Below are 16,245 nucleotides of genomic sequence, written 5' to 3'. Positions count from 1 at the left end.
ATCCAAGTAAGCCTCACCGCTGCCCCCTCAACAGAGAAGACGCTGATGATGAAAAGATATGGTGCGGAGCGGAAATATTCAGAATGCATGTCGCCGATATGCAACTTAGTTATGGGATATCAATGATACCGACAATCGAGTCGTCAGGCGCGTGGCTCCTCCATGAGCCAATGTCAATCAAAAAGGGGTTGCAGAATGATGAGCAGAATCTGGTTAAAGTGGCAAGTAAAAGCGCTATCGATCTTTTGAGGAGAGAGTATGGTAGCGGAGTCAGGCGCGGTGATCTAGTCGTTGCTCTCACTCCCGACCAGCCTGACAAGAGCGTATGTAAACGTTTGATTGGCTTTCCAGGCGATACTATTCTCAGAGACCCCCTTTTTATTGACCTAGATGACCCAGACAGCCAGTACATACAAGTACCCAAGAATCACGTCTGGTTGGCTGGCGATAACCTTACCAACTCACGCGATAGTAGGAGCTATGGTCCTGTTGCTCTACCACTACTTCGAGGAAAGGTGTTCGCAAAATATGCGGATGAATTTCTAGTCGTGAACAGTGGCACGTTTGTGTAGATATCAGTTTGTACATGTATTATTTATTCAGTCATCACCTATTAGACACGTAGTCTTCAAGTTCTTTATCAAGATCATCTGCATTGGCGAGTGGTCGTCTAGCTTCCCGATCACGACCAGATCTACCCCTGTCTCTACCCCGCGCTCCTCCCCTTGACCTACTCGACTTGCTGCGTGGAGGCGAATAGTCGCGATACCGACCTGTGCTGATGCCATCCAACTCTGCGTCCAAATCCGCTTTATCGTTTTCCCATCTTTCCGGGCTCATTTCGCGTCTACTTGAGTCTACTCGTGGAGGCGATTCACCAATTTTACCAGCGCGTCTACCGTGATTATCATACCATCTTGAATTTCTGTACTGAGTTTTCTTCTTGACGTCACCAGTGGTAGCCGGACGAATGCGTATCTGTACGGCATCGTCGATGGGGTCTATTCTGCTGAGAGTGGAGGGGACATTTCTAGCAGGGAGGAGATTAAAGAAGTCATCCTGACCGTGTCTGGGGAGACCTCTTTCTGGAGGATCAAGGAGCAAACCCTTCCAAGCTTGTCTGAAGTCGTGTGATTCGTGCCAGAGAAACACACAACGGTGATCATCAATCCATTCCATACCATATGGAGGAGGTTCACAGAACTCAGTTGCGTACGCTAGCAATTGCTGAGTCGACAGTTTACCAACGATGTCGCCGCTGAGGAAGAGAGAATAAGGTCTGACGGTGGCATCTGGTCTAGCGTCTGGATCGTGAGTATCGTGTGAGTCGTCTAATTGCTCAGGGTGCTCCAGTTTCCCAGCCTGCTCTGTCTTTGTATCGTCACGGTCCATCTCAACAGCACCGAATTTGTTCGCCCGTCTCTCCCGCGTCTGCTCATCCACCTAGCTGGAGATTAGAAGGGCTGCGTGATCAGACGAGACTAACTGACTTGTAACGAGTCTGTATCTATATCTCTATCTTTGTCTCTATCAAACGATTGTATATTGTCGAGGTCTGCATCCTGCAATTTGTACACGCGGCCACCGAATTGAATCCTTGAGAGTAATTTGTTTTTGTATTTGTTGTCGTCGTTTGACATTTTACGGGTTGGTCGTTAGCTATCAAGAGAGACGAGCGATGAGCAGCAGCAGCAGCAGCGGCAGTGAGAGCGATAGCGGGAGTGAGGTGCATGAGGAGGTGAATACTCAGCAAGTGCAGGCTCAAGCTGGGGACAGTGAGCATCCACAGCCAGAAGAAGAGAAGGCGTTGAGTGGGTGGAGTATATCTGTAATTAATCCATCTCACATCCAGTACAGGTCATAAAGAGAGAAGAAAGCAGCGTAGAGAAGCTGCCATGGCTGAGAAGAACGCCGGCGCTGACGACCAAGAGAAGACAGAGTCGACAGCCAAAACTGAGGCTAGTGGACCAGCACCAGAGAAAGAAAAGAGATCTCACTGGGGTGTGTGGATTGGCAATTTATCCTTCAAAACAACGAGAGAGCGGCTTTTCGAGTGGATTGCAAACAATATCGGCGAATCTGAGGACGTTATCACTAGAATAAATATGCCCAAGGGTCACCAAGCCCATGAGCACAACAAAGGGTTCGCCTATGTGGATCTGTCGACGGAGGATATCATGCACAAGGTTATAGCGCAATCTGAGAACAACCTCGATGGCAGGAAGCTGTTGATTAAGTCGTCTAGCAACTTTGAAGGCAGACCAAAGCCCCAGCTGCCTGAAGGAATCGCAGACGAGAAGGATCTGTCCAAGTTTAGTAGGAAAATTCTCAGCAGCCAACAAAACAAGCCAAATCCAACGCTTTTCTTTGGTAATTTGTCCTTCGATACAACACAGGAATCGATCAAAAATTGGCTAGTCAGCAACGCGGAGAAACACCACAAGCGTCAGATTGAGCAGAACAAAGCAGGCGCCGATGATAAGCTGGACGTTGGCATCAAGAGAGTCCGTCTTGGTACATTCCCAGACAGCGGAAAATGCAAAGGTTGGTGTTTCATTGATTTCAAGAACACTTCACAAGCCACTTCTGCACTTTGCGAGTCTCACAACCACAAGATGTACGGCCGTGAATTGAAGGTGCAGTTTGGCCAGGATAGAAGCGAGCAGAAGAAGCGCAAGTTTGACAAAGAGAGTGAGAAGGAAGGTGGTGGTAGGGAGCGTCAAGATGACTCAAGCAAACCACCAAAACGTGCTAAACCTGGTGCCGCGCTTGCTAATGCACAGCGTTCAGATAAGGCCAGTGGTGCAATCAACCAGCCAGCAGCAGGAAACAAGATAACGTTTGATTAGATTTGTAAATTTTATAATTTATTCAGATTACTTAGATTATTCAGAAAATTCACTCACACACCCAACTATGCGCACAAGCAACGTCATTTACGCGGCGTTATCAATCTGCTGCTTCTTCACCTCGGCTTTGGGCGGGCTATTTGAGGACATGATTGGGATGGTGACTGGGGTGAATATCACACAGAAAGCCTCTGAGCAGAATACGTTGAGTGTGCATGCGACAGCACTTAACGACGAGCGCTGGAAGGTGGGATTTTCTCTTAATTGTTATCATATAGCTGTAATGACGATTGCGTGAATGTAGTCATTAGTGGAGGGTGGTAACCGCAGTGGCAGCGACGACAGCGACGATGGCGACCACGACGAGGAAATGCTCTGGTTTGTACTCATAACAACAGGCAAACACGACGAATTCGAGCGCCTCCTCAAACAATCTCTCAACGATCTTGCCGACGAGTTGAAAGATGTGAGTGGTGTTCGGGTGGGTCGAGCAGAATGTGCGTGGCGGGGTGCTTGGTCGAACGAATAACACGCTTACGCTGTCATTATCCAGACGACAGCGATATCAGACAGATGAGCACACGCTGGCTGCTGTTCCAAGTACCCGTGTATGTCTTGGCACAGGATAAAGGACAGACGTTGCGGTTTGTGTCGCCGTACCAGATCCCACCGAACACAGCCAGCATGCGCAAGCTGCTCGTGGACAGCGAGTACAAGAAGCTGCCTGTGTGGAGTGGGCGGCTGAGCTACAATGGCGACTAGTAGGTGCTTGAGCGTAAGCAAAAAAAATCACTAAAACCACACAGCGCATTCTATATGGACATTTACACACGCTTCTCACTCTACTTGCATTCTCTTCTCGATACCATACCTTCTCTCGTGTGGTACATTGTGTGTATGTCTTACTCGGCATCCTCCTTGCTGACAATATCAGGGCGTAGCTAGTTTGTCGTCATCTCTGCTCAAATGGATGCACAAGGAAGACAAAACAAAGACACAGGATAGGCGCATGCGTGGGGAGAGAGTCAAGTAATCTATAGTCTAATGTATTGATTTTATTTGTATGCTTCTCCTGCAGTTGTATCGTTAGCTAAATCGCCAGCTACATCCTCCACACTCAACCCACACCCATGCCATCAGATTAGATCAAGTTTTGAGTTTACACTTACGCCCACGAGCTGTAAGACAAGGGGTGTATGCAATATCCTACGTATCATCATTTGCGGGTTGTAGTTGTGGTGTGAGTGTGCTACTACAAACTCACATTAACATCTTAACGTCTTCTAGATTTAGCCAAGTTCGCCTTCTGTTCCGCGAGTCTATACTGCTGCACTCTGTGATCACGTAGCAGTTCTATATCATTTTTTACGTGATTTCTCGCGTCGCGATTGGCCAACATGCCAAGAATGGTAGTCTGGCCGACGGAGAAGACGGCACTCGTGAGCCAATAAAGAGCGAGGGAGAGGGGTATGCTGAGTGCAAACCAGCTCATGCCGAGTGAGAGACTGCGCAGGAGGATAGTGACGCCCTTCTCGTGCACACCCATATCCATACGTGTGTTATTTTCTTGCGGCGTCTGCGCGCTATCCTTCTGCTCATCCTCGACACCCGTATTAGATGGCGGGGTGCGTATCTCTAGCAATTTTCTGCGCAAATTGGTCGTGATTTCCGTATTGGTGAGGAACGCCGCACCGATCATGAGCGCGACGGTGGGGTCAGTTGCTGGGAGGGCGAGCGAGGGATAATCCAAGAAAGGAAGGGAAAGCGATTCCTCCGCGAGGCCATGGCCACCGTCTGCAGTGTGCGGCTGAGTCAAAGCCACAGCTGAGGCCACGCGGAGGGTGTTAGACACGGCAATAAACACTGGTATGCCTATGAGAGGCGGGAGAAGAACGGTTGGAAGGACTGAGCAGTTGTGCATCTGTGCGAGTGCCCTGCGCTGTCGCTTGTAGCGTCGAGTCCACTCCTTCGTATACGCATCATAGCTCAGCCCCGCCGCACGACATTCGCGCCGACACACCCCTTTCTGCTCAATCGCCCACACGTCCAGCGCTGGCTTCACGCGGTGCTCTAGCCGCGCTGTGCGCCGACGCTGCCAGATTGATAGAGGGAGAGTGATGGTGGCGCGCAGGGCGAGCGAACATGCCACTATCACACCCGCATACGACGCGCCCCACGGCAAGTGACTCGGTAGCTCCAGGAAAGGCTGCGCTAGCGCGGCGAAAGCCCGGGTCCGCGGCCGTACACTTGTATGCCCGGGTATGCCCTGGTAGATACGCATGTGCGCGCACGTCTGCACGTGCTTGCCCGCGCTTATCGGGTGTGCCAGACTGCGTCTTATCATATGCTCTTGACCGTTGTGAAGCGAGCAAGATGAGCGAGATGAACGCAGCGCACAAACGAGAATTAGACAGCACGGGATATGTGGTGATAGATGGGTTTATACAAGGCGATGAGCTGTCCCAGCTCAGAGAAGCGGCAGCGGCAGCAGAACAGCTCACACGCAGTCACCGCTGGCCACATAGGCGCGTAGTGGGCAAGCAGTTCCCGCCATGGAGTGACGCGGATACTCCTGATAGTTGGGGAGTGCAGCACCTGATGCATCCCTAGCTGCGTCTGCCGCAATTTCGTGCGTTCTACGCCAACACCCGCCTCACAGCGCTGGCAGCGGGGCTAATTGGATGCGATGAGGGAGCTCTCCAAATGGAGCTTTTCAATATGCTCATCCTGCCTGCGAAAACGTCTTTCAACCTCAGCTGGCACAGGGATCACGTGAACCACGCTATCGAAGCGGAGGCGGAGGAGCAGGCGCTACGTGTGCCACACTACGGCATCCAGTTCAACGCACCACTCTATGACGATGGTTGTTTATGGGTTGTGCCGGGCTCACATAGACAGGTGCGGAATCATATCCAGAGAGAGCTCAGCTGCAACACCCTCCCAACTACCAACCCCGCACTCATGCCTCACGCCAAGCAGGTACACTTGAAGGCCGGCCAGATTCTTTTCTATAACGCTAACATCCTCCATTGCGCTGCTTATCCTCAGTCCCCTCCCGCTCCCGCGCGCGCTACCCTCCACGGATCATTCGGGGACGCGAATGGCGGCTCTGAACGCGCTGTGGGCGTACTCCAGCATGGCTTGGAGTGGATGAAAGAGCCTTCCTTTGGGGACGGGCCTGGTCGCCACATGTGGCTGCGTTTGCTTGATATGTACGAGAAAGCAGGGTGGGATGAGAAAGGGGGTAAATTTTCACTAACTGAGTGAGACATGTGACATGAGTCACTTTGCCAGAAAGCCTCGTTAAAGACCCGTAAGAAATTAACATGATTAGAAATGAATCGAATTGAATACACGTGATGATTGTGATGGTCGTTATTTCATACTAAATGTGCCAGTCTACGCCGGCTTCTTCTCATCAGTATCAGCCGGGGCTTTAGCGATAGAAGTAGCGTTAACATCGCCGCCGTTATTGACAAAGGTATCCTTCTTTTGCGCAGCAATACGCAGAGCTTCCTCGTGTACGTCTAAAACCTGCTTATGAGCGTTAGTGTAGAAGGACTGCACCTTAGCCGCGTAGGGGGAATTGAGGGCTTTCTGGTAGTAAGGACCGAACCAACCAGTGCTCTTTTCTGAGATGCCCTTCTGCGTGTCAATTTCCTTCGCCTTGCCGAATAGACCCTGTGCTTTCTCGTAGAGCTGCGACGATAGGGGGAGGTCGGCGTTGCCCGTGCGCTTACCGGCACCCTCGTCGAATTGGTGGAGGTAGGTAATGAATCTGTTAGAAATGCCGTGCTTTGAATCGAGATCGATGGCTTTCTGGATGGCTTCGTCTCCGATGTGGTAGCCGTGGGCGAGGTATTGAGCAAGAATGGCAGTGCGTGGTTTATCTTCTTGGACAACGTGCTCAGTAGAGGGTGGAGGAGAGTGTGTGGTAGTGTTTGCAGTGGAGCCAGGAGGAGGCCCAGCAACGCCATTGTCGACGTCGTTGGAACTAACTTCAATAAGAGAGCCCTCAAGATTACCGCCGTTGAGAAGGAGAGCGGTGCGTGCAGCAGATTCCCTCTCAAATTCGATATATGCGGTCCTGTGGGTGGTGTCCTGTTCAAAGGAGGACGCCTTGACTTTACCACAGAAAGAGAAGAATTTAACAATTTGTTCGTCGGTGGTGCCTGTGGCTATTTTGGTGACTAAAATTGAAGCCATTGATGGTGGTATGGGTTCAACGGACACTGCCATGGTTGTAAAGGCTGTTGTGGGTGGTGGAGTGGCTGACGGTTAAACACTCATTTCCATTAGATTCTCACTGGTGGCCCAAGCAGAGGTACTTCGTTCAGGCCACTCAATTTGGCTGCTGATATGCCCAAGGTGGGTCACTTGCCCAATTTGTGCCACTTACCAACGGAAACACCAGCCACTCTTCCCACTCGGCGGTAAACCAATGATCTGGCACCAGCTTCACTCTCTTTCCCAAGTTCCTCACTGCACTGAGGTGTTTCTCATCGGTTTCTGGCCCGAGGATACTTTCACTGCGTTTATAAACCAAGCAAATGAAGAATTTAACGGTTGTTTCACTGTAAAATATCTCAGGGAGTGGCAGGAATTGGGTACTGCAGGTGGTTAGTTTGTCTGCCTGCTTTCTTCCCCACATTCTCATCACTCAACTCCCAGGAACGTATCATTTCAGAGACCTCATCACGCACAACGCTACTGCTTTCTTTATCATCCACAGCGACATCGCCTGTGACTTTCCCCTCAACCAGCTGCGCGCGTTCCACGAAACTCACCAGGGTGTAGGCTCAATACAGGCGACGCGTGTGTCCAGAAGCAGCGCCCACAAATATGGCTGTATAGTCAGTGACGACAAGGCTTTGGCCATTCATTATGCGGAGAAGCCCGACAGTTTCGTTTCTGATTTGGTTAGTACGGGGGTTTATCTCTTCGATGTCACTCTTTTCGATGAAATAGCGGCTATAATCGACTGCCACTATTCCTCAAACATCCCCCAGCAGGAAATTGGCTTCGATGAGCATATCCTCCGCCTCGAACAGGATGTCATACGGCCGATGGCTGATGCTCACAAAATGTACGTCTTCGAGACTGATGTGCCATGGAGACCCATTAAAAGCGCAGGATCTGCTTTACCCGCTAATGAACTCTATTTGGCTCAGTATCAGGCTAAGCAGGGGATTTTGCTCTATCAACGGGGTGCTCTGGATGACGCAAGTGAAAAAGATAGTGAAACTGAAATTGTCCAGCCAGTGACGATAGATGTGCGTATATGTGCTGTTCATATGGCTTGAACCACTCACTCATACGTTATACTCTAGCCATCCGCTCATATCGCCCGGGGATGCAAAATAGGTCCATTCGTGTCCATTGCAGCGAATGTCGTCGTGAAAGAGGGTGCTAGAGTTGCACATGCGGTAGTGCAAGAGAATACGATAATCGAGGTAAGTCTTGTGTTCTATTTGGTGTCTCAATCATCTCACTCATCACCACACAGCCCCACTGTTGTATCCTCTACGCTATTATCGGTGCACGATGCAGGTTGGCACCCTGGGCCCGCGTTGAAGGACAGCCCTTCACGGGTGATGAGAGCGCACCAACCCAATCTGGCATCTGTATCCTGGCCTGTGACGTACTCGTTACGCGCGATGTACTCATACGCAGCTGCATAGTTCTGCCTAATAAATCTCTCTCAACTAGCGCTGCCAGTCAGGTGCTTCTGTAAATTACTATAAATGCCTCTTGATTCATTACCATCACCATGATGTTGCGCAAATCAATTACCAAATCTAACTGTATTTCTGGGAGTATTCTTTGCGTAATTGAATCATGCATCCCACATTCACATGCACTCAACGTCCTCGTCGCTGCGTCCACCACCCAGCTACATTTGTACACGGCTAGAGATGGGCGAGATGGGCGTGATGGCCTTCTAGCACTCACGTTACTTGGCAGTATCGATGTAAACGGCCGCATTCTCGGCATAGACAGGTTGCGAATCGGTGGCGAGGCGCACGATGTGCTCCTACTTACACTCGACCATCCTTCAGCGCAGCTAGTAGTGTTGCGAGTGTGGGAGGGTGACTGTGGGCTAGAGCACAAAACCGAATGCCTCAAGATGCTCACGCACGGTGCCTCTTCCAGTACCACTACCACTGGCACGGGTACATCCCCCAGCCACGAATACTGCAACACACTAGTCGACCACTCTTCCCAAACAGGCCTGAGCCATCTGTGGCAGGGGCAGCTGCACGCGTTTAGACTCTCCTACGACCAGACCCACTCGAGGCACATCATCGACGGACGCACCACCCAAATCGACTGGTCTGTCACCCTCGCAATGGCTTTCCTGGCCGTCGAGGAGGGCGACAGAGCGACGCTGTGCAGATTGGTGAGAGCACCCGATGCTCCCAACCCCGTTATTGTCGTGGAGTGTCTCAACCAGGAAGGCGATGGCGTAGACGTGTCCCCGCCCAAGCTGCGCATAGAGTGGGTGCATGTCGCCGATATGATCATTTCATAATTGCTAACCAGCCACCTTATTAGAACATCCTGCCCTACCGCCTCCCTCCTCGTTTCTGTTTGCGGTGGGAAGAGGGGTGTGTTGGTCATTGGTGCGTTCAGCTGTGAGTACTACGACGTGCCTAGGGTGAGGGATGTAGATGCAGAAGTAGGGGGGGAAAGTGGCAAAACGCGGCGGAGATCCAAGTCCAAGTCAAAGTCAAAATCTCATTCGTCAAGCACCAACATAGAAACCACAGGAGTAACAACTCCCCTTCAACAAATACCCAACACTTCTTCCCATACACCCTTCGCTACGCCGACAGCATGTACAGCAGCGACGGCGGACGGACTGGCGTGGGTGGTTGGTGATGCACGGGGCGATCTCTACTATCTCGCTATTACGCAGAGTGGATTGGAGACGCACCACCTCGGTACCACTAGCGTCGCGTCGACGTTGCAGCATCTCGGCAATGGGTGCTTCTACGTCGGTAGCCAGTGCGAGGATTCCAAAGTGGTGAGTGTGAGTGTGGTGCATGGGGCGCAGCCACACCTTGTCGAGTTGCAGTCCTTCACCAACCTCGCTCCTGTTAGTGACCTCGCAGTTCTGTACCCCGACGACACAGAGCAAACGCAGTCCCAGACACAGTCGCACACTCAAACACAAGTCGTCACGTGCAGCGGCGCTAATAAGTCAGGTAAATTGCGTGTGGTGAGCACAGGAGTTGGCGTGCGCGATGTGTATTTGGCACCGCTAGAGCTGCTGGGCGAGGACAAGACAGCCACACCAAACACGCTCACCGCACTGCATGCCCTGCACTCCCTCCCCAATCACCTCCTCTTCAGCTACCCAACATCGACGCACATATACACATATCCCAATGCCCTCTATGGCACATTGGACGAACTGGACGGGGAGCAAGACAAATACAAACAACTTAAAAAGGACGTCCCTACTCTCGCGACAGTGCAGTGGGGCTCACGCACCGTCGTCTACCAGAGCGATAGTATGTTCGTCTTTAATATGATAGGCAAACTTGTTAGCAGGCGCGATATGGATGTTGATGGAGTGTATGTGGATGGTCACTCTAGGTTCACAAGCGCAAGAAGCCCATACGTGCTGGTGGTGATGAGCGATAGGGTGCTGCTACAGTGCGCGAATAATAACGATAACGATAACCTTGAGCATAATGATAAGGATGACGATAACGACAGCGATAATGATAACGATAACGATATTACTTTCCATGAAAGGTGGGTAGTCTGGTTCTTCTTGCTCCCGTTTCCCGAGCCCCGACACCCGACTACACCATGCTGACAGATTGTTCTCAGACTCATACGCAAACCACACCACTCAACTGTGTTCGCACCCCTAGATGATTCTCATATCGCTTATGCAACGTGGGAAGATTCCACGGTGCGCGTGATGAGAATTAGCGGCCAATGTGGTCAATGTGGTCAAGGTGCACGAGATGCCCAAGATGCTCAAGATGTTCAAGACGGCTTCGTCGTCTGCGCCTGCTCATCACCCGACAACTCACATATCTACTCGCTTCTTGCAGTAGATGGCGTCATTATTGCGGGTACGGCGCTCGGGAATGTTTTTGCGTTTGAATATGCGCAAGCTGCGCAGACGTCTCACACCTCTCCGGGAAACACAGACACGATCACAAACACTCCCGCCTCACACACCGCCACAGTCGGAAGTACCCCTGTCACTTTGCAGAGAGCGGCAAGTGGGGCGATATTCGCGCTGTGCGACGTTCCCTCGATCGTCGGTGTGAGTGTGGATATGCAACGAAGCGTGAGTGTAAGTGTATCAGGGGTAAACGCGCCTTTCATACACGCCATGACGTCGTACAAGTGTGACAGTGGTAGTGAGAAGGATGGTGCCTCCGAGGAAGAAGATATGTACGTGCTAGCACATACGGACAGTATCAGATTCTGTACAATACCATCTACACAACATACAGTGCACGTGCGTACCATCGAGATGGGGGTAGATATACCGCGCGTTCTCACTCACATACCCTCTCACAACATGTTCGCTGTCGGTTGCGTACGTACGGCATACCCAAGCGATAGGACAGTAATCGAAGGCGGGGGAGGGAGTAGTGTGAGGTTGTTCGACGATACCCTCTCTCCCATAGAAACGCTCCAGTTGCAGCTGGAAGAAGGGGAGGTGGTCAGTGTAGTGGAGTGTCTGAATGTAGGGCGCGAAAAAAAGGGAGAGGGAGAAAAGCATACAGTCCTTGCAATAGGCACCTACTACATTAATGATAGTAATGGCGATGACAACGGTGACGGAGGTGACGTCGATAGAGGACGCTTTCTCCTCGCTACTGTCAGTCATACCCCCACCCACTCACACCTAGATATAGTCGCCCAGCTTGCTGTGCCCGGCTGCGTGTATGCGGTGTGTGAATTGGACGGGCGCATCGCAATAGCTGTCGGGCACCAGGTGCGGTTGTATGAGGTGGAATTGTCCCGAAAGTGCCAGCTCAATCTCGTCGCCAGCTACGGCAATGCTTTCGTCGTAGTCTCTCTCTCTGCCATGCACGGCGTCTTGGTTGTGGCTGATTTCCTCAAGAGCGCCATCTACCTTAAGTTGGAACTGCGACAAAGGGCGGAGACGAGCGAATTGGAACTCGTACAGGTGGGATACGACGCGCACACGCGGTGGTCTTCGCTAGTGGAGGCTGTGGAGGGTGTGCATGGTGAGCGGGGTGCGCAAGAGCGCCACAACAATCACTTCATCACTCTCGGTGCTGATCTCCGCTTCAATCTTTTCGTCCTTCACTACGAGCAGATCGGGGAGGAGCACCGGGTGAGTTCGCGGGAGGTTGCCCAGCTGCAGGAGAACGTCAGTGCGATATGCGGGAGGAGACAAGGTGCCAGTGTTAGTGTCAATGTCAATGTCAGTGCAAGAGATAACTATCACAACCACGCCTTACATACACTCGCTGTGTACGGGACGAGTGCAGGCTCCCTCTGCGTGCTGGCAGAGGTGGACGAGAGCAGTAGTGCAGAGTTGGTGCAGATGGAGAAGTCGGCGCGTGCTGATGGCGCACTCGTTGGACAGAGTGCGCAGTCTGACATTATCGACGGGGATCTCATTAGCAGGTACAGCCGGCACAATGAACAAAAGCACAATTTGGCAGACGATTTGCAGCGTCTTCTGTAAAAACTAGGAAATGTAAAATAAATCATTCTACAGAAACTCTAAATACTCGGGATATTTGAAAAATTCACTTTTTGATCTCGTGTCATGTCCTCCCGCTTTGTCTTCCGAGCAACCGACACCACAGATGAGCTCACAGCACGCACGCGACGACAGCGACAACGAGTCAATAAGCTCGGTCGCGAGCACTGCCGCACCGACGGTATCTAAGGAGGGTCGCCGTACGGACAAAACGCAGTTCTTTGAGCACCAGGAGTGAGTGAGTTTCCAAGCGGATTGCACAGCGCTCATGGTACTAACAGATATGAATTCGGTGGCCCTTGCGGCGTCGTTGCGATGATGCTCGGATTTCCACTGCTCATGTACTACTTCTACATTTGCATGCAGGCGAATGATGGCTGGTTTCTATACCCAAAGTCGCTCGCAGAGGTTAAGCCATTGGGCGAGTACATGTGGCTGTATGCCCAACAACACGCTTATCCTACGCGCAAAGCGTGGGCAATTTACTGCGGTCTCATGGCGATGCAGTTCGCTCTCGCTGTGATTATGCCAGGCTTCCACCAAAAGGGTCTTCCAGTACCCTCCCTCAAGTACAAGAGCCTTGACTACAACTGCAACGCTATGCTGTCGTTCTACGCTACCATTCTCATCGCCAGTGTTCTCCACACCACACACACCTTCAGACTGACGGAGATTGTCGACAATTTCGGTGGGCTCATGACGGTGGCTATTCTAGTCGGCTACGCAGGCTCACTGGCTGTGTACTTCCTCACTGTGATGTTCGGTCACCCGCTCCGCATGAGCGGCAACTTCTTCTACGACTTGTTCATGGGCGCTAGCCTCAATCCACGCATTCTGGGTGTGGATATCAAGATGTGGGCAGAGGTGCGCATCCCGTGGGTTTTGCTCTTCGGAATTGCCGTATCGGGTGCATGCAAGCAGTACGACACTTTCGGCACTGTCTCACCTAACATGGCCTTTATGGTTCTCGCGACGGGGCTTTACATCAACGCTTGTGCTAAAGCGGAGGAGTGTATTCCACAGACATGGGACATGGCCTGGGAGAAATTTGGATTCATGCTATGTTTCTGGAATTTCGCTGGCGTACCTTTCACTTACTGTTACCCAGTTCTCTATCTCACGAACCACCATCCAAGCGAATATGAGTGGAGCTTGAGTACATATGCGGTGTTATTTGGAGTGCTTATAGCCAGCTACTCTGTATTCGATCTCGCTATGGCCCAGAAAAGCAGATTCAAAATGCAGCAGCAAGGTATCACTAAGTTTAGATTCGGATTTCCCTACATACCAGGCAGTACACCTGACCCAGCGACTACGCGTTACATCCAAACGCAGCACGGCAGCAAGCTACTCATTAGTGGACCATGGGCTTACTGTCGCAAGCCTAATTATCTCGCGGACTGGATCCAGGCTACTAGCTGGGGTATGAGCTGCGGTCTGCCTTTCATCGCCTCCCCACCCATTCCCCACTGGTACGCAGTGTGGTTCTTCATTGTCCTCGTGCACAGATGTGAACGCGACTTTGAACGCTGCGCTGCTAAATATGGTGAAGACTGGGAGGAGTATTGTCGCAGAGTTCCTTATAAGTTTATACCATATGTGTGGTAGCTTTAGTAGGCTTTTGGCGTTATTTTCAGCGCAACTTGTTTTAGTGTGAATTTTTCGTTTATTGATGAAATATATTTTAAATAATTCTTAATTTACAATTCCGTCTTGAACCGCTATCTCCATCATCTAAGTCTCAGTATGTCGGAAAATTTGCAGGTGAGGTGATTGAGAGATATAGTATTACAAATGCTTAAAAGCACACTCATATGCAGACAAGAGACGCACAGCCTTCGCTGGCAACCATCATCGAAAAAAACGGAGGGATTGGTAAATTGGGCAAACGGATGATGAAGTTGCAATTAACTGTCGCAGTTGGCGTGTACCTGCTTATGACCCCGATCCTAAATTTCACAGATATACCAACAGATGACGCTCAATGGATCAAATATGGTCTGTCAACAATAGCCATAGTAATCTGTGCAATTGTCTCAACTCTCAAGCTTAGCGCAAGAAAGCTCGATTAATAATTGAAAATGACATTCTAATTTTATAATAAGGACCAAATGCATGGATACATTTATCGGTTTGATTTCTTTCCTCATTTGACACACTCCGAGATCATGTCTGACATGATACTTGTTTGGGACACAGCATGCTTTAACTTTTACGGATATGAAAAATAGTAAATAAAGTTCTGATACGGAGTTTGGCTCGCTGAATAAATGTTAGGGTTTAAATCACCATCTCTAACATTTTCGACATTGTGAGATGGTAGTAGAGGTGGGGAGATAGATTGTTATGCTTCCACTCGCGCACATGCTAACACGCTCTTATGCAACCACAAAACACAGTCACTTTAAGTACGTCCATCGAGGCTCAGAAGAAGGTATTAAGAAGGAAATAAATGGTTAAGAAAAACAAGCAATTACTTTATGGAACTCTGTGCTTGGAGCTCATATTGTTTATAGTGGCAATTGCTTTCAACTTTTAATATAAAGTATAATTTTCCATCTTGAGTTTAAATTTATTATTCCCTCCAATAACATTTTGCGTCCAATAAGAAGGATCGACGCAGATGAGCGGTCGGAAATGGATGATTCAGATGGTTTGGATAGGAGAGTTGCTAATATGGAAATGTGCCAGTTACATAATCCAAACAGCGATGAATATGTTTAATGCAGATTGTACAATATTTTAACATTTTTTGGATTTATACTATGATTAGATTACACATCCGTTATCATAATACCACCAACGATTGAACCACACAATGGACAAAGATGGAATGAGACATTTGCTTAAAGAGCACAACGAACAAGGCTGGGAAGCTATTTGGAGGCTGAGTGACAAACCGCCATGGGACAATGGAGATGTGCAGCCACTGCTCAAGCATTATTTGGAGAAAGGTGCACTACACCTCCCAGAGCCTAATAGGAACGTGAAAGTGCTGGTTCCAGGCTGCGGAAAGGGATATGATGCTATATACTTTGCAAAAATGGGTTATTCTACTACAGGTATGGATATATCACCAGAGGGTGTGAGATTAGCGACGGAATTAGCCGAGGGAGTGGAAGGTGTGCAGTTCAAGTGCGCAGACTTCTTCGTTGAGGAGGAAGAATACGACGTCGTTTACGATTACACTTTCTTCTGTGCACTGCCATTAGAGAGGAGAGGTGAATATGCAGACAAGATGAAGCGCACAGTCAAGCAAGGTGGAGTGCTAATAACATTGGTATTCCCTATAAAGGAAGAGTTGGTGGATGGTGTTGAGCAAGGACCCCCATTCGGATATACACCTGAATTATATAAGGATATCTTAGGTGATGGGTTTGAGTGTGTACTGGATGAGTACCCGCCAATCACAACAGAAAACAGAGATAAAAAGCGTATGAATGTGTTTTTGAGGAAAGAGATCAAATAAGAAATTTGGAATAAAAGTTGTAAGCCACTGAAACGAATAGACATATTGAGATTGCAATTGGACCGAGAATATGGTCAAAGTGGGTGTTTGCTTTCTTCTTTATCAAAGTTAATCGCCTTTGATATATAAAGTATCCATATAATATCGTGAATACTGATATCGCTGAATACACTAATCCAAAATACCTTGATGTCGTCTCGTTTGTACTATTGTAT

The 16,245-nt window shown here is 49.8% G+C and overlaps 11 protein-coding genes across 11 annotated transcripts; 8 read left to right on the top strand and 3 right to left on the bottom strand.

Moving 5' to 3' along the window:
• Window positions 1-122: 122 nt before the first annotated feature.
• J056_001942 (uncharacterized protein) lies at window positions 123-572 on the top strand (the record flags this gene model as incomplete). Its single annotated transcript, XM_009271570.1, has 1 exon — window positions 123-572. The coding sequence occupies one exon, from the start codon at window positions 123-125 to the stop codon at window positions 570-572; it is 450 nt and encodes a 149-aa protein (XP_009269845.1).
• Window positions 573-606: 34 nt separating this feature from the next.
• On the bottom strand, window positions 607-1,640 carry J056_001941 (uncharacterized protein; the record flags this gene model as incomplete). Its single annotated transcript, XM_009271569.1, has 2 exons — window positions 607-1,443; window positions 1,491-1,640. The coding sequence occupies 2 exons, from the start codon at window positions 1,638-1,640 to the stop codon at window positions 607-609; spliced, it is 987 nt and encodes a 328-aa protein (XP_009269844.1).
• Window positions 1,641-1,678: 38 nt separating this feature from the next.
• Window positions 1,679-2,849, top strand: J056_001940 (RNA-binding protein rnp24; the record flags this gene model as incomplete). Its single annotated transcript, XM_009271568.1, has 2 exons — window positions 1,679-1,811; window positions 1,858-2,849. The coding sequence occupies 2 exons, from the start codon at window positions 1,679-1,681 to the stop codon at window positions 2,847-2,849; spliced, it is 1,125 nt and encodes a 374-aa protein (XP_009269843.1).
• Window positions 2,850-2,916: 67 nt separating this feature from the next.
• On the top strand, window positions 2,917-3,882 carry J056_001939 (uncharacterized protein; the record flags this gene model as incomplete). The annotated part of the gene is made up of 5 exons (XM_009271567.1): window positions 2,917-3,096; window positions 3,154-3,346; window positions 3,403-3,610; window positions 3,656-3,740; window positions 3,784-3,882. The coding sequence occupies 5 exons, from the start codon at window positions 2,917-2,919 to the stop codon at window positions 3,880-3,882; spliced, it is 765 nt and encodes a 254-aa protein (XP_009269842.1).
• A 240-nt stretch (window positions 3,883-4,122) lies between these two features.
• Window positions 4,123-5,193, bottom strand: J056_001938 (uncharacterized protein; the record flags this gene model as incomplete). Its single annotated transcript, XM_009271566.1, has 1 exon — window positions 4,123-5,193. The coding sequence occupies one exon, from the start codon at window positions 5,191-5,193 to the stop codon at window positions 4,123-4,125; it is 1,071 nt and encodes a 356-aa protein (XP_009269841.1).
• A 29-nt stretch (window positions 5,194-5,222) lies between these two features.
• Window positions 5,223-6,116, top strand: J056_001937 (Putative nicotinamide N-methyltransferase; the record flags this gene model as incomplete). The annotated part of the gene is made up of 2 exons (XM_009271565.1): window positions 5,223-5,435; window positions 5,460-6,116. The coding sequence occupies 2 exons, from the start codon at window positions 5,223-5,225 to the stop codon at window positions 6,114-6,116; spliced, it is 870 nt and encodes a 289-aa protein (XP_009269840.1).
• A 132-nt stretch (window positions 6,117-6,248) lies between these two features.
• Window positions 6,249-7,055, bottom strand: J056_001936 (Protein vip1; the record flags this gene model as incomplete). Its single annotated transcript, XM_009271564.1, has 1 exon — window positions 6,249-7,055. One exon carries the CDS (start codon window positions 7,053-7,055, stop codon window positions 6,249-6,251), a length of 807 nt encoding a protein of 268 aa, XP_009269839.1.
• A 31-nt stretch (window positions 7,056-7,086) lies between these two features.
• J056_001935 (putative mannose-1-phosphate guanyltransferase) lies at window positions 7,087-8,583 on the top strand (the record flags this gene model as incomplete). Its single annotated transcript, XM_009271563.1, has 6 exons — window positions 7,087-7,104; window positions 7,149-7,217; window positions 7,264-7,468; window positions 7,521-8,122; window positions 8,180-8,302; window positions 8,356-8,583. The coding sequence occupies 6 exons, from the start codon at window positions 7,087-7,089 to the stop codon at window positions 8,581-8,583; spliced, it is 1,245 nt and encodes a 414-aa protein (XP_009269838.1).
• Window positions 8,584-8,619: 36 nt separating this feature from the next.
• Window positions 8,620-12,543, top strand: J056_001934 (DNA damage-binding protein 1; the record flags this gene model as incomplete). The annotated part of the gene is made up of 3 exons (XM_009271562.1): window positions 8,620-9,347; window positions 9,405-10,613; window positions 10,692-12,543. The coding sequence occupies 3 exons, from the start codon at window positions 8,620-8,622 to the stop codon at window positions 12,541-12,543; spliced, it is 3,789 nt and encodes a 1,262-aa protein (XP_009269837.1).
• Window positions 12,544-12,667: 124 nt separating this feature from the next.
• On the top strand, window positions 12,668-14,169 carry J056_001933 (Delta(24(24(1)))-sterol reductase; the record flags this gene model as incomplete). Its single annotated transcript, XM_009271561.1, has 2 exons — window positions 12,668-12,795; window positions 12,843-14,169. 2 exons carry the CDS (start codon window positions 12,668-12,670, stop codon window positions 14,167-14,169), a joined length of 1,455 nt encoding a protein of 484 aa, XP_009269836.1.
• A 1,210-nt stretch (window positions 14,170-15,379) lies between these two features.
• Window positions 15,380-16,030, top strand: J056_001932 (putative thiol methyltransferase 2; the record flags this gene model as incomplete). The annotated part of the gene is made up of 1 exon (XM_009271560.1): window positions 15,380-16,030. One exon carries the CDS (start codon window positions 15,380-15,382, stop codon window positions 16,028-16,030), a length of 651 nt encoding a protein of 216 aa, XP_009269835.1.
• Between the last annotated feature and the right edge of the window lie 215 nt (window positions 16,031-16,245).

Source organism: Wallemia ichthyophaga, assembly GCF_000400465.1.
Source record: "Wallemia ichthyophaga EXF-994 unplaced genomic scaffold scaffold19, whole genome shotgun sequence".
Classification (NCBI taxonomy): domain Eukaryota; kingdom Fungi; phylum Basidiomycota; class Wallemiomycetes; order Wallemiales; family Wallemiaceae; genus Wallemia; species Wallemia ichthyophaga.
Note: the sequence above shows the minus strand (reverse complement) of the source record. Positions and strands in the feature narration are given on the sequence as shown.